The sequence below is a fragment of the Meriones unguiculatus genome, chromosome 7, assembly GCF_030254825.1.
Source record: "Meriones unguiculatus strain TT.TT164.6M chromosome 7, Bangor_MerUng_6.1, whole genome shotgun sequence".
In the NCBI taxonomy this organism is placed as follows: Eukaryota; Metazoa; Chordata; class Mammalia; order Rodentia; family Muridae; genus Meriones; species Meriones unguiculatus.
In genome coordinates, this window is record NC_083355.1 from 89,046,975 (window position 1) to 89,060,856 (window position 13,882).

Consider the following 13,882-nt stretch of genomic DNA (forward strand, 5'->3'; position numbering starts at 1 on the left):
CTAGCTTGCTGCCCCTGTTTGTTCTCAGACCTCTCACTCTTAGTCAAAATTTTTTCTCCAAGTCAAATCTTACTGATAGTTATCTACAATTGCTTAGGTAAAATGTTTTAATTAAAAACAAAGATTTTTAAATTGACTTCTTGCTTTGTACTTAATTTTTCTTATAAGGTATATCTCTAATTTATTATTAATATTTTGAAAATAAAAATATGCAGATATATAATAGAAAAATATCCTGCTTTTTAGAATGGTTTTATTTATCTTTATTTTTCATCTTATGTGCACTGGTGTTTTGCCCGCATGTGTGTGAGGGTGTCTAATCCCCTGGAGCTGGAGCCACAGACAGTTGAGCTGCCAAGTGCTTGCTGGGAGTTGAACCCGGGTGCTCTGGAGGGTCAGGCAGTGTGGGCGCCTTAACACCGGGCCATCTCTCCAGCCCACGTCCTGTTTTCTAACTTGTCCTATTTCAAATAAAGATGGTCTTTTCTTGGACCTCCGTGGTCACGTCTTACTGCCACCTCTGATTACTGCCTGAATATGCTAGCCAAGTTTGCCTCAGTTTCCTTAACTGTAAAAGAGAAGTTGTAACCATCTAGGCCTGTCCCAGTTAACTCATAGACACTAATGGGCTTAGGAGGTGAAAGTGCTTTGTTAATTTTAGATTCATTGTGTAAACCAAAGTACTATCACTTTAAAGTTAACTCAGGAAGTTCCTTTTCTAACTTCTTCAAGTTAATCTTTACTAACTGCGTATAAGGCTATCTGAGCAGTGGGTGCACAACTGTATGTGGACGCACTTTTCTGGAAGAAGAGGGTCAGTGTCTTTGAGCCCATTCACAAAAGATTTAAACTGAGTCTCTGCTGCTGGGTTTGGTGGTACAGTCTGTAATACCAGCACTCTGGAGGCAAAGGCATGAGGATCGGAAATTCAAGGCCATCTTCAACTGAGTAGTGAGTTCAAGTAACATTAACAATGAAAGTAAGTAAGTAATCGTGCTGTGTCTCTTAAGAACTATGTCAGCTAGCCACTGTTCTTTGCATATTAGACTAGAGTATTGCTTACATACTTTTCGTTAAATTTTTTTTCTTCAAAATATTCATTGGGGGTTTAAATTATTGTTATCATTATCATTGTTATTGGTTTTTTTGAGACATGATCTAACTCTGCAGCTCTGCCTGTCCTGGAGCTCACTATATAGACTAGGGTGGCCTTGACCTCATGGAGATCTGCCTGCCTTGGCCTCCTTAGTCTTGGCTTTCTTCCGTTTTTAATTGTGTGCATGTGGCTCTGTGTAGTTGCACACATGTGAATGCACATGCGTAGTGCGTGGTAGGATCCCTGGAGCTGGCTTCTCTGGAAGAGCAACAAGCACTCAGAACTGCTGAGCCATCTCTCCAGCTCCGTCATTTAGTTTGTCTCTGGCATTTCATCTGTCCAGTTATATTTGCTTGGCTCCTGAGATTATGGAAAACAGCAGTAAGGATATGCAAATTCTGTTACTCAGAACACAGCTGATAATTTTGTTGTTTGCTGTTTGTTGACTTTAAGTGTTTGCACAGATGGAGTTTGTTTTTCATTCAAAATTGAATTGTTCTTTGGACTCCCTTTGGACTCCATGAAAATGATTATAAGCATTCATCTCTTTATTAGAGCAGGGTCTTTCTGGAAATATCGTGGTTCAGTGTTCTTGGCTAATAGGGAAAGTAAAAAAAGGAAAGCTATTTATATAAAGTAAGTTTCCATTCCTAGACCAAAACATTGTATTGTTTTGTTTTTAGAATGTGTAATGTTTTAGAATTTCTTTTTTTCTTTTAGAATTACTTAAAAAGTATTTTTGCAAGATCAATTTATTGCTGATTTCTTTAAATGGTAATTTTGTTCTTAAGTAGGAATTTGACCTTAAACTATTTTATAGTGTATTCTTGAATGTTTGCAAATGTCCTAGTTTTTAAGATGTGTAAATACTTGTTTTGTATTTTAGTCATAGTTCTTAAAATTTTTATTTCTTAATAACATTTGTTGCTTCCATCTAAGGCATCAAACACATGCTTTTATTTTGTTTTCCTTAGATAATATTCCTTTTTTTTCTAGAATGGAATGAACAGTTTTCTTGAGTAGTTTCTAATTATCTCAATTTTTTACTTCTTAAGCAGCAACTGAGGTACTGCCAAGAAGCCAGCTACAACAAGACTACTAGAAGTAACTAGTTTTTGCAGAGGGAGCAGGTACAGGAACCCCCTTGGCCCAGGCCAGCCTCAAACTTGCTATGTACACAAGAATAACCTTAAACTTAAGACCCTTATGTGGTTCTGCGGATCAGACCCGGGGCTTCATGCTTGCTAGGCAAGCACTCTGTTAACTGAACTATATTATTCTGGCCTTAGAAGTAATTTCTGACCTATGAACACTTTCAGTAATTTATGAGCTGTGTGAGGGAAATAGTTTGCAGAAAACTTCTTTACCCAGTCATACTCAGAACTTTCCAGCTTTTGGGATATATATATATATATATATATTTTTTAGTAGCTTTGGCTACTTCCTCTCTAGTGTCACTAAATAGGGCACATAGCCATGTTTCCTTTCTTGTTACCTTTATAAGGCCAGCTGATAATGTTTTAGTATGTTCGTATAAACACAGTTTCATATCAAATGTAGAGATTTCTCTGTAACACCCTGAGATAAATTAGAAATAACCCTAAGGTTTGATTTTTACATATCTTTGTAATGGTTTATTCCTGATCACTATTAAAAGACATTACAATAGAATAGATTTCCAGATGTCTCAGGGTATTTATCTCTTGTCTATAAATTGCACTTAAGCATAAACCTCATCGAGAGACTGCCTCATTATAATGGAAGTATAGCCTAGGCATTGTAGTATACACCTGTATCCTTGTGCTTTGGAAGGGTATCACTGGAGACAGGAGGAAATATTTTGTAGATTAAAATACAAATGTCTAAAATTACTTACAGTTTTTTTTTTTTTTAAAGAAGAAGCCAAAGGGTTTTTATTATTACTGTTTTATGTATGTGACTGTTTGCCTGAATGTGAGTGCTGTGTGTGTGCCTGGTGTCTGTAGAGGCTAGAAGGGGGCATGAGTCCTCCTGGAACTGGAGCTATAGATAGGATTGTGAGCCACTATGTGGCTTCTGGGAATCAAACCCAGATGCTTGGAAGAGTAGCCAGTGTTCTTCACCACTGACCCATCTCTCCAATACATTTTTTTTTTTTTAGCTAAAACTGGACACTCATAGTTTTTTGTTTGAATGGTTGTTTTGTTTCTTGTCCTTAAGAATCTTAGCTTTTCTGTAAGAGTGATACCACTAAGTCCTCAATAGAAACAGATTAGTAAAGAAAACAGTTTCCCTTTTCTTGTCTTCTGCAGTTAGTGATCACACACTGCTTTCCCAGAGCTGGCTCGTAAATTTTGTCTGGGTTTAATTTTCCATTTATTTGCAACAGAAAGTTCCATAATGAAGTTGATTCAGCCAGTAAAACTGATAGTTTGTTGTAATGGCTTGTAAAACAAAACAAAAAAACACCCAGGATATAGATTATCTCAGCTGTAGAGAAAATAGCTCACAAGGTAGCTCTTGAGTTAAGTTCCCAGCTGGTAATTTACCTGTAAGCTCGCTCACCTGTGCCCACGTCTAAGCAGTTCCAGGCATAACTCTCCCGCCTTTCCTCACCATCTGCTGACTGCTTGGCCAGTGCGTGCTTCTCTGGTGATGTGCTATGCATATTCTCTCTGAGGTAGTGGTTTTCAGTAGTCGCAGTGTGCTGAGGAAACAGCAGCTTTGATTTCTGCATCCGTTGCCTGTTGCATCTGGGTGGTCCATTAGCTGTAGGCACTGGCACCACATGCTACCCAGTGTTAGGTGTGCCTCAGGAATGAATAGCTCAATTTTAGTTTCTATTAATATAAAATTAAATAGCCACTCCTGGCTGGTTAGTGGATACTGTATTAGCACAGACCTGATTGACTCAGCTTCATGGTTTCCATCGGACCTGTATGATTTTTCACGTCCAAGCAACACCTTTTCATATTTAAAGGACTCTTTATGTTTGGAAAAAGTGTTTCTGTATGACCGTCTTTTTCTTTACTCAGATGTGGCATGAAAATATCCTTTCTCAAAATCAAAAAAATTCCCAGAATACTTAGATTACTGGGGAAGAACAGTTGTCATATGTTCAAATGTGAAAATCATTTTACACATCTGCTTCCTAATGTTGAGTAGACTAGGACCAGGGCCTTAAAGTTTTTAAGGAACATCTTGATAAAGCACTTTTCAGTTAAGAATATATTTGTGTTACCTTGAATATTTGACAAACTTGTTCTACCAACTTTCTCACAGTCTGTGACGGAATTATGGCTTGGAGTACTGGGGTGGGGAGGGGGGAGATGCTTGCAGCTGACTACCCCCTCCTTGGCCTCTGCAATGAATAGTGTGAGGTTTTTACCTTCATGGTGATACAAAGGAGAGGCTGTTCAGCAGAAAGCGTACTGTGCGTGTTGGAAGTTTGCTCCTCTCCTGGGTGAGTGAGAGGCAGTAGAGCAGTGTTTCAGCCTTGGCGCAGCAGCCCCGGGTTACAGCTGCCACCGGCCTGGAAGGCACTGGAGCTCTCAGGAGTGTACGTGCTGAGCAGAGAGCTCTGAGTACTGAGCGCGCTTTTGACCCTTGGCGTGCTAAATTAATGGTGGTCCCGTCCAAGTCAGGCAGGCAGCTTCTGTGTGTTCGTTCTGCTTGTACTGGTCTCACAAGAAAAGAAAGGAGGGCCCTGTTCCCATCAGGGACACCAACAACTTTTCAAAGGCTGGCTTAATTAAAGGGAGAATGGAAGAGATGTGCCAAAAATAAGGAGGCCTTCAGAAAAACACTTAAAGCAGCAGAGATCTCAAAATAGGAAGTTGAGGATGAAGAGAGAATGGTGAGGTCAGGTAATAGAATAGATCCAAATGTTATTTAAAAAAAAAAAAAAACTAGTTGAAGAAAGGGCACATTCCTTCTGTGTATTTCCTAATGTTACAGAAGACCAAAAGTTCCTCTTCCCACAAGGGTGTGAAGTCCAGAGAGAGACAGGCTCAGCTGCTTTTTTCATCTCTGACCTAGGCCCCTGTTTGACCTAAGTCTGTCTTGATGCAGCAGCACAGGCCAGCGAGGAGGCAGTGGCCTTTCGCCGTGAACGCAGCACTTTTAGGCGCCAGGCAGTACGGCGCCGGCACAATGCAGGGAGTAACCCCACCCCTCCTACCTTGCTCATCGGATCGCCCCTCAGGTACAGTATTTTACAATTCCACCAAGTTTAGTGTGCATGCCGTGAACCTTCTAACCTGTTCCTTCCGACCCAGGGAAGCTTCTGAAGAGCTGCTTTTCTTCCTTTCTCTTCTGTGCATTGTCAGCTCTCTTAGGCTTCCTCTGCATGTGACCATGAGCTGCTGCATTGTGCATGCCTTCCTTGCACTGTTAAACAAAGCTATCAGACTGATTTTTGCCCATGTTTTAAGATGGAAAAGCATGTAAGCAGTAATAGAAGTGAAAACATAGCTAAAGTTTGACTTATTCTATTCATATGTTAATGCAGTATTATCACAGTGTTTAATAATATGAACAATTACAGGCCAAGTGATAACTTTAGCGAAATAAAAATCTAACCTCACTGTATGAGTCAGTTTGGTTATTCCATGTCACTAAAAGATTATACTTTATGTTATTTATACTGGAAATTTTGAGCCTAGTGAAGGACATAGAACTAAAATATTTATGTAAGTTATGGTCAGCTATGTACCTGTTTACATGTGGAGATATGTATAATATTTCAGCCTCTATCGTGTGTTAAAAACATTTTTACTTTTCAATATTTTTAACTTTGAGAACATCAACTTATGATATTGGAGATAATCTCCTGTTGAATTTTAAGGAATTTTAAAAGTCCATGTGTTGATTTAGAAATATGAAGACCTTTTTGAAAGACTTGTGCTTTATTTCAAACAAACAAGCACGATCATCGCGTGATGTGTGTGTGTGCTCGAGCAGCATGCCCAGTGTGGGTCAGCACTCTGCCCAAGCACTGTCGTGCAAGCTGTTTTCCTGCCACAGCCTAACAAACTCCCCAGCTTCTTAAGGCTGACCAGCTGCTCGTGAGCACCTCGTAGGCTAGACGTCACAAACCTTCCCCCTCCCTTCTTAAACCTGATTTTCAGAGTAGCAAAATTCCATTTTTAAAAAATTCATTTTATATTCTCCTGAGATTTAAACTTCGTTTCTTTTGTTGTTGAGTTTTACATTATATCCAGGAATTTCACCTTCATTTTCTAATTCCTTAAATAATGCACAACTTCATGCAACATATGTGTATATATAGATAATACTTAAAATATAAAGTTGGGAATGTAATCAATGTTTGTTGTAGGAACTTTTGTGAGCCTTCCACTCCTGTGTCCTCTCTCTCTCCTTTCCCGCCTGCAGGACTTTTCTTTCTGTTGGTGAATGTGGGGCACAGCCCCGTGTGCAGCGACTGAGCATGCGCCTCCTGCATTATTTTGTTTCTAACCCCTTTTTGCTCCTTGAACAATAACTTGCTGGAGACAACTCCTTTGCCTTGCTGCTTCTCTGTGTTTTCCTTTTATAAACATTTTTAACCTATTTAATCTTATGTTTTTCATTCTTTGCCATGAATATGCCTGCCGAGTCTCACTTGCCAAGCAAATATGTACAGGGTAGTTTTCTTTCTCTGCTTGGTGGAATATTGGAGTTAGTATTCTGACTCCGGCCAACCACAGAGTATTTCCTATCTAGAATTTTAAATGTAGCACATCTTAGAAAATGGTTGAGAATTTACCTCTAAAGGGCGTCAACAAGCTCCAGGGTATTTCCAGTAAAATGTTGCATGTCTCTAAATAGATGACCTTATTACCGTGAAATAAAATAAAATGTAGCTGTGAAGAGTGAGGGAAAATAACAACTTAGTAAATTACCCTTTCCAAGTGGAAAATTCTCAGGTAAAATAAATTGCTGTTACTCTTCAGTGTGAACTACAGAATAACAATGTTGCCCTTAACTAAATACAGAATAGAATGGCTATTTAAACTTTGGGAAAACAGTTTGTCAAAAATGAATAGAACAGGTGTGGCAGTGCTTTCTCTACCATTGCTATGTAAATAGCATTAAGCTCTTCTGTACTAGTTATCCATGGGTAGAGTGGAAATGTTCTGAAAGGCTCATACGACATCTTGAAACCACGACTAATCCAGAACCCTGTATGTGTAGTATGGTTTCCCTGCTTTGACTCATTTTTAAGGTATGGTGCCGTCTATAAATTCAGCACAGCAGGAAAGCAACAGCAATAATTACTAAAAAATAAAGTAATCGTAAAATATATGAAGGCATTAAAAGTATGTTTATTTCTGAATTTTTCAATTTAATGTTTTCAGACTGATGTTGACTGTAAGTAACTAGGATCAAAGAAAGCAAAGCTTCAGAAAAAGAGCCTATGATAGCTTATTGTAAACAATGCTGAGTAACTTCACCATCGCACAGGATTGTAACAAAACATATGTACAAGCATTAACATTAAACCAGCAGCTTCCTCACAAGAGAGTTTGCATCCTTTTTAAAATCTCATAATAAGCCCCTTAACAATTATTTTTACAAATTTTAAATTAAGTTAGCTTTGTAGGTAGATTTTATTGGCCCTAGCTAATTCTTCTTAGTGATTAGAGCTAAAATAAGGACAAATATTAAAAATTATTTATAATATAAAGAGTTTGATATTTATTACCCTAAATGTCATGTTTTTGAATCTTTGTTAGACTGGAGTAAAAGGAAATCATCTTATTTTGGTCAAGAACAAACAGCTTTAATATATCTTTAGCTTCATTTGAAATATGCAATTAAAAGATCTATAGTAAAATGAGGTTACAGTTATAGTTGAGAACCTATGATTAGAAATCCACAGGGTCATTTTATGTTCAGATGAATTCATCAGATTTTTCTTGTATACTCAGGACAGCCTCTTCTCTGGAACCTGTGTTCTTTGGAATAATGGAGTCACACTCATAGATTCACATGTTAGTAGGGAGATACTGTGGTAACCAACAGTGGGGAGCAGAGTTGCCAGATCCCACCTCCACGTGTAGAGGAAGGAGTGGTGGAGATGTTTAAACTGGGGTTGTATCAGTATGTTGGCTGGCCAGCCCATAATGACAGACTTAGATTTTATTACTGGGTGATAAAGTATTTACTACTGTAGAAAAAAATAAGTACATTCATGCCATACTGACGCCTGTTAGCCGAAAGTTAGTACCGCCCTCCAGGGATCTGATTCTCAGCCATTTGTGCTAAAGTGCCAGCCTTTCCTGTTGCCAATGAGGGCATTGAAATTGGAAATTAAGGGGTATAAACATTTATTACTGTCTTTTAATGATTAAAACTTGATGGTTATAATAATAGATTTTGGCTAATTTCCTTAACTTTTATGCACTGCTTAATATCTTGATAGCATTCTGTATATTTGGATAGACATTGTGCATTTGTAGTCTGACGATTAGAATATTGTCTGATCTGTTCACATTAAAATGTGACTAGCTGTGATATGATCTTTGTTTATGACTTTAAATGAAAAAAAACTGATAGGAAAATTTGAGTGCAATTTTTTTGACGTTGTAAATTGAAAGTCCATAATATTTGAATTTCCAGGGATTTTTTTTTCTGTTGTGTGAAACCTGTCCATCTTGATGAAGTTCATGGATAAGTTTAGATTGCTTCTGAGAAAGAGGGACACATCAGCCACGTGTGGAAGATAAAAACTTTTTAATTCACAAGATCATGTATTTTTCTTGTTTAAATTTCCAGTGCTGGAGGTGAACCCAAGGTTTGATACACCTAGGCAAAGGCTCCGCCACTGAGCTGCAGTACCGCCCTCTCACGGCCCTCTCTTGATCAGTAGCTGCTGGGAAATGTTCTGAGGAACTACTAAGCAGATGCTTTGTAGCATGGCTGAGTAATGCCAGTGTTAACAGCCAGAATGTGCAGGCTCGCTTCTCAGCTGGACACATTCCTGTGCTCTGCTTAGAATGTTCTTCTCAATGGCTCTGAGTCAGAGCTGAAGAGTGAATACGCTGATGTAGGCCTTTTGTGATGGGATAAATGTTCTATAATACATGCTGCCCCGTATGGCAAGAGTCATCATCAGCTACTGACCACTTTGGTGGCCACTAGCTGTGGTAGCCACTAGCTGTGCTTTGTGGTTATTGTACTTTAAATATAGTTGGCAGGCATGAAAAACTAAATATCCCAGGTTTGGCGGTGTCAGACTGTGTAGTTTTAGAGTATGCTGTTGCTCAGCCTTTTACTTCACGGTCAGTCAGCAGGACCAGTGGGACAATTGCAGTGGATTCAGAGAGTCAGAGAGGACGCAGTAGAAAATTATATCAGTAGACATGATAACAAGGCCATCTCAAGTAGCCTTCTTTTTGCTGTAGTGTCTTGTTACTTTAGTAGCAGCCTCTGGAATTGCTCAGAGTACACTTAAATTTACCGACTTAAACATTGCTGGGACACCATGTGTAGAATGATGTATGGTAGTTACAACAGCATTTCAGGGATTTCATCAGTTTAGAGTAAATCTTATATTAGGAATGTTAATAATAAAATTCATACTATTTTAAATAATCAAGACTAAATGAGTAAATAATATAGAATATTAGTTTTATAAATGATAAATTTATATAACAAAATACTGCATTTTTTAATTTTATAAAATTTATAAAAGTGCTAGAATATCTTTTGAGAAATTAAGGTTTCCCAGTTAAGACTTCCTAAAATAATGGATCCTAGTTAATAAGAACACAATGTGGATTGAAAAAGAATGTAATAGTTGGTTATGAGAACATGATTTTTATGTATGTGTTGTCTGTAACACATGTAACCTTGTTTCAGAACATGGAAGCTTTTATAAATGATACTCCTTCACTATCCCGGTGGCCACTGTGTTTCACTCAGTTGAGTCATGTATTCTGATTCTCCTGCAGTAGTTTGTGGTATTCTTTTGTTTACCATTGTATTTTGGTTGCATTTGATAGCGATTCTTTGGTTTCCACATGTGTAGAAACTTTGTGTTATTGTGTATCTGACCTGAGGTCTTAGAACTTTAGAGGGAAAATGGCAAAATTACTACAAGGTAAATTTTACCAGTTGGAGCCCGGCCCAGAGTCACGTGAGTACACGCTGGGCTCCGTGCTATGCTTTCCCTCACTCTACAATCTAGTTGGTTTGAGCTGGAATTGACAGTCAACCTCTATGTTGAGTGTTTACTGTGTTCCTCTCAATGAATCAGAGTGGGTAAGGACCAGAACAAATATAAACTATGTAATTGTTCAAAGCTTCTTGGCTCTTTCTTAGGTTATTTAAAAAAGCATCATTTTTGAAATCAGTGTTCTGTATTGATTTCATTCTAGCTATTGTTTTCTCTTTTCTTCCCTGTAATGTCTCCCCAATCCATGTTCTCTCCTAGCCTTCAAGATGGTCAGCAAGGCCAGCAGTCCACAGCCCAGGTCAAAGTGCAGTCCCGCCCCCCATCCCAGGCTCCAGTGCTCAGTGCTAGTGCCTCCTTGCTGGTGAGAAAAGGGAGTGTCCACTTAGAAGCCTCACATGACCATGCATCTGCTGTAGGCGGTAGCAGTTTGCACGATGAACTTGGTATGCAGGCCTGATGTAATCTCGGTGGTTGGAAACTTTGAATTGGCAGCAAATGGGTAACAGTGGTTGCAGTTCTCTTCTGAGATAGCTTTACTTTGGACCTGTGCATCAGGGCACTGTTTTACTATGTTTATTTGCCCTGTGTGTGAGAAAATGACTTGCATTTTCTTTCTATATTTCTCTTTACTTTTATTAGACTTTTTATTTGGGGCATATCTATCACTAATCGTCAGCTATTGCTAATAACTATTGCTAATAACCTTTTAACCATTCTCTTAATAATTTGGGCATTTCTGTTATTCCATGTGAGAAAATATGAATTTTTAAGTGATTTGTGAGAAAACCTCAATTTTTTTTTTTTAAGTTATTTGAGCATGTTGTGCACTGGAACCCTGGAAGTGCTCCCTCATAGGCTTATTCCTACAGGTTTTCTGTGAAGTGGCCTACATTTTGTAGTATGTCCATCTCTTGTCACAAGGTTTATTATAATCCTAAATGCAATGTTCTCAGGACAACATGCTTCTACTAGTGACTTTATAAAATATTTCATTTTTTGTTAAGAAACTATAAACATACTCATAAGTTATGAAAGTTAACTTTTAGAAATGTGACATGTTTTCAATCCCTAATAATAGCAAATTCACTCAAATGCATGCTCTGTGCACTGGTGTGTTGCTATGCTACTCTAAAATTTCATTTCCTCATGTAGGGGTGTGTGTGCATGCATGCAGTAGTGTGCTCACCCACCACGTGCATCTGCGTGTGTCTGTGGAAGCCAGGGGAAGGTAGTGGGTGACTTAATTCTTTGAGGATGATCCTCTCCCTGAGCTGATGCTGGCTGACACAGCTGTACTGGATGGCCAGTGACTTCTAGGCACTTTGCCTGCCCCTTTTCTGGGCACTGAGGATCCAAAGCCAAGTCCTCAGCTTGTTCGTTAAAGCTCTTTACCAACCAAATCCAGGTTCCCAGTCCGTGCACTTGTATTCTTATTTCTCTGTATGACCAGGTTTCCTATGCTCACATTCACAGTGGTTTAAAGTAATTTAATAAAATCTTGTTATTAAGTAAGACTCACTTGAAAGCATTTACTCATGACTATGCTGATCCCTGTTACACAGGCTTTTCTCTTAAAAAGATGACTTTCCAGTTTATGTGTTAGCTGGAAAAATATAGGGTAATAAGGAGCCAAGATTAGGCTTACTAAAACTAGATATGCTATTATTTATTTACTGACTCCCTTTCCACTATGTAAAACTTGGGACTACAGAGCGGTGTTAATAGATGGGAAAGCATGAACTGTGCAGAATTTCAGAATGGTCCTCACAGCATTGCCACTTGTCACAGGCCGCCCCTAAAGGGATGAGAAGACAGTACAGCACTGTCGATACACAAGCTTTTCCTTCTGAGTTGGTCACTTGAAAGGTAGGAACATCTCTTAAGGAAGATGTTTAAGGAAATAAGTAGAATTCAGTTTAGCCACTTTGTTGGTTTCAGTTGGCACATTTTAGATGCAGACATAATCCCTTATGCTATAATACTGACACCAATCACCATGGAACCCAAGATTGCTGGCAACAGAGGGTCGTGGATCTGCAAGTATAAAGGCCTGGTCACCTCTGATTGCCCATTGGCTCAATGGTAATGGGCTGGCTAGAGTAAAAGGCTTCATTGTGAACTGTTTCAGAGTTTTAGCCTAAGAGACAAAACACGAAATAAAACAAGCTCTCTATAATTTTTCCCAATAAGAATTCATTACTAGAATAGAAATCAAGAGGAGCTGACAAGATGACTCAGCTGGTAGAGGTGCCTCCTGCCACAGCTTGCAACCCTGTGACCCACAGGATAGGAGAAGAGAACTGACTCCCCCACATGAAACACACGCATGCATGCTAAGGAGAAATGTTAATAAAGAGAAAAGTTAGCTAGAATGTTTCCTAAAAATACAACGTATTTACAAAGGCTTGCCTTTTTTTTTTTGATCTATTTAGTTCTACTGAAAAAGTTTTCCCATGATTTTTTACATGCAGTAATATATACATATGTACAATACTCTTGTGAAAGACATGCATGTGTATGTAAGTATGTACTTATCCATACAGATCTCTGTTTAGCGTGCAAATTTGTTAATAATTTTAGAAATTATTTATAAGCAATTTAATTTAAAGGAGAAATTTGGAGTAATGCCTTAGAGAATTCATTTCTGTGCAAGGTTAGTAAAAAAATCTTTTAAGCATTCAAATGATGCAGTTAGTGCTGGATACATTTTGAACATAACATCAGTTTAAAGATTTATTTATAAGTATGTTTATGTGTGGGTCTATATATAGGTATGTGGATGTCAGTGCAGATGTGCATTGAGGCCAGAGGTGTTAGATCCCCCATCCTCCAAGCGTCACCGCCAAGCATCTCCTGTGCATCAGTTTCCTCATTTACTAGAGGAAGTGACACTAATGCCAGTTCCTAGGCTTAGTGCAAGGAATATGTGTATTAAATGTGCCAGTGTCTGTCGTTAATACATTTGTTAGATAAATGACCATTGTTTGTACTGGTTAGTAAAACGTCACCAGACCATAATCCATTTAATCAGTTAAGTAAGCTCATTGTTGGTCTCTTAAGATGTCTCTTGAAGGCTCTTTACATGAGCCTAGGAGTACAGCAGTGATTAATCTTGAGGATTCAAGTTGCCATAGCGTTATCAGTCAAGGACATCGAGCTACTAGCTCCTCTTTACATGAGCCTATGAGTACAGCAGTGATTAATTCTTGAGGATTAAAGTTGCCATAGCGTTATCAGTCAAGGACATTGAGCTCCTCTGTGGAGAGCACAACCTTGTTTGTGTTTTAGCGGGCAGGTTGGGGACTTGTTTTTAGTCCTCACAAGAAGCTTACCCAGCGTTTTATTTTCTAGATAATGCTTAGAAGTTTATAGCTATACATTAATATTTCAAACAGTTTAGGGTACCTGAATTGCTCCAGGAATTTTACAGAAGATCTAAGGACTGTCTCCTACTAGCATGCAAGACCAGATGCTCTGCATCCTCATGTTAAACATTCTTAAGATCATAGACGAAAGCTGCGTAGTGCTTGTATTATATAAAATATAAGTTGGCTTCTTGGGAGACACCCCCCCCCCCAAATCAGTGACTAAAATGATGACATTTCTGTTTTTCTCTAAGGAGCCAT

The 13,882-nt window shown here is 38.6% G+C and overlaps 1 protein-coding gene across 1 annotated transcript in view; it reads left to right on the forward strand.

Moving 5' to 3' along the window:
* The window catches only part of Pcnx1 (pecanex 1), a 133,530-nt gene that overhangs the window by 58,650 nt on the left and 60,998 nt on the right, over positions 1-13,882 (forward strand). Inside the window, 2 exon segments of the mRNA XM_021653882.2 lie at positions 5,147-5,279; positions 10,515-10,699. Coding sequence (XP_021509557.2) covers positions 5,147-5,279; positions 10,515-10,699 — 318 coding nt within the window.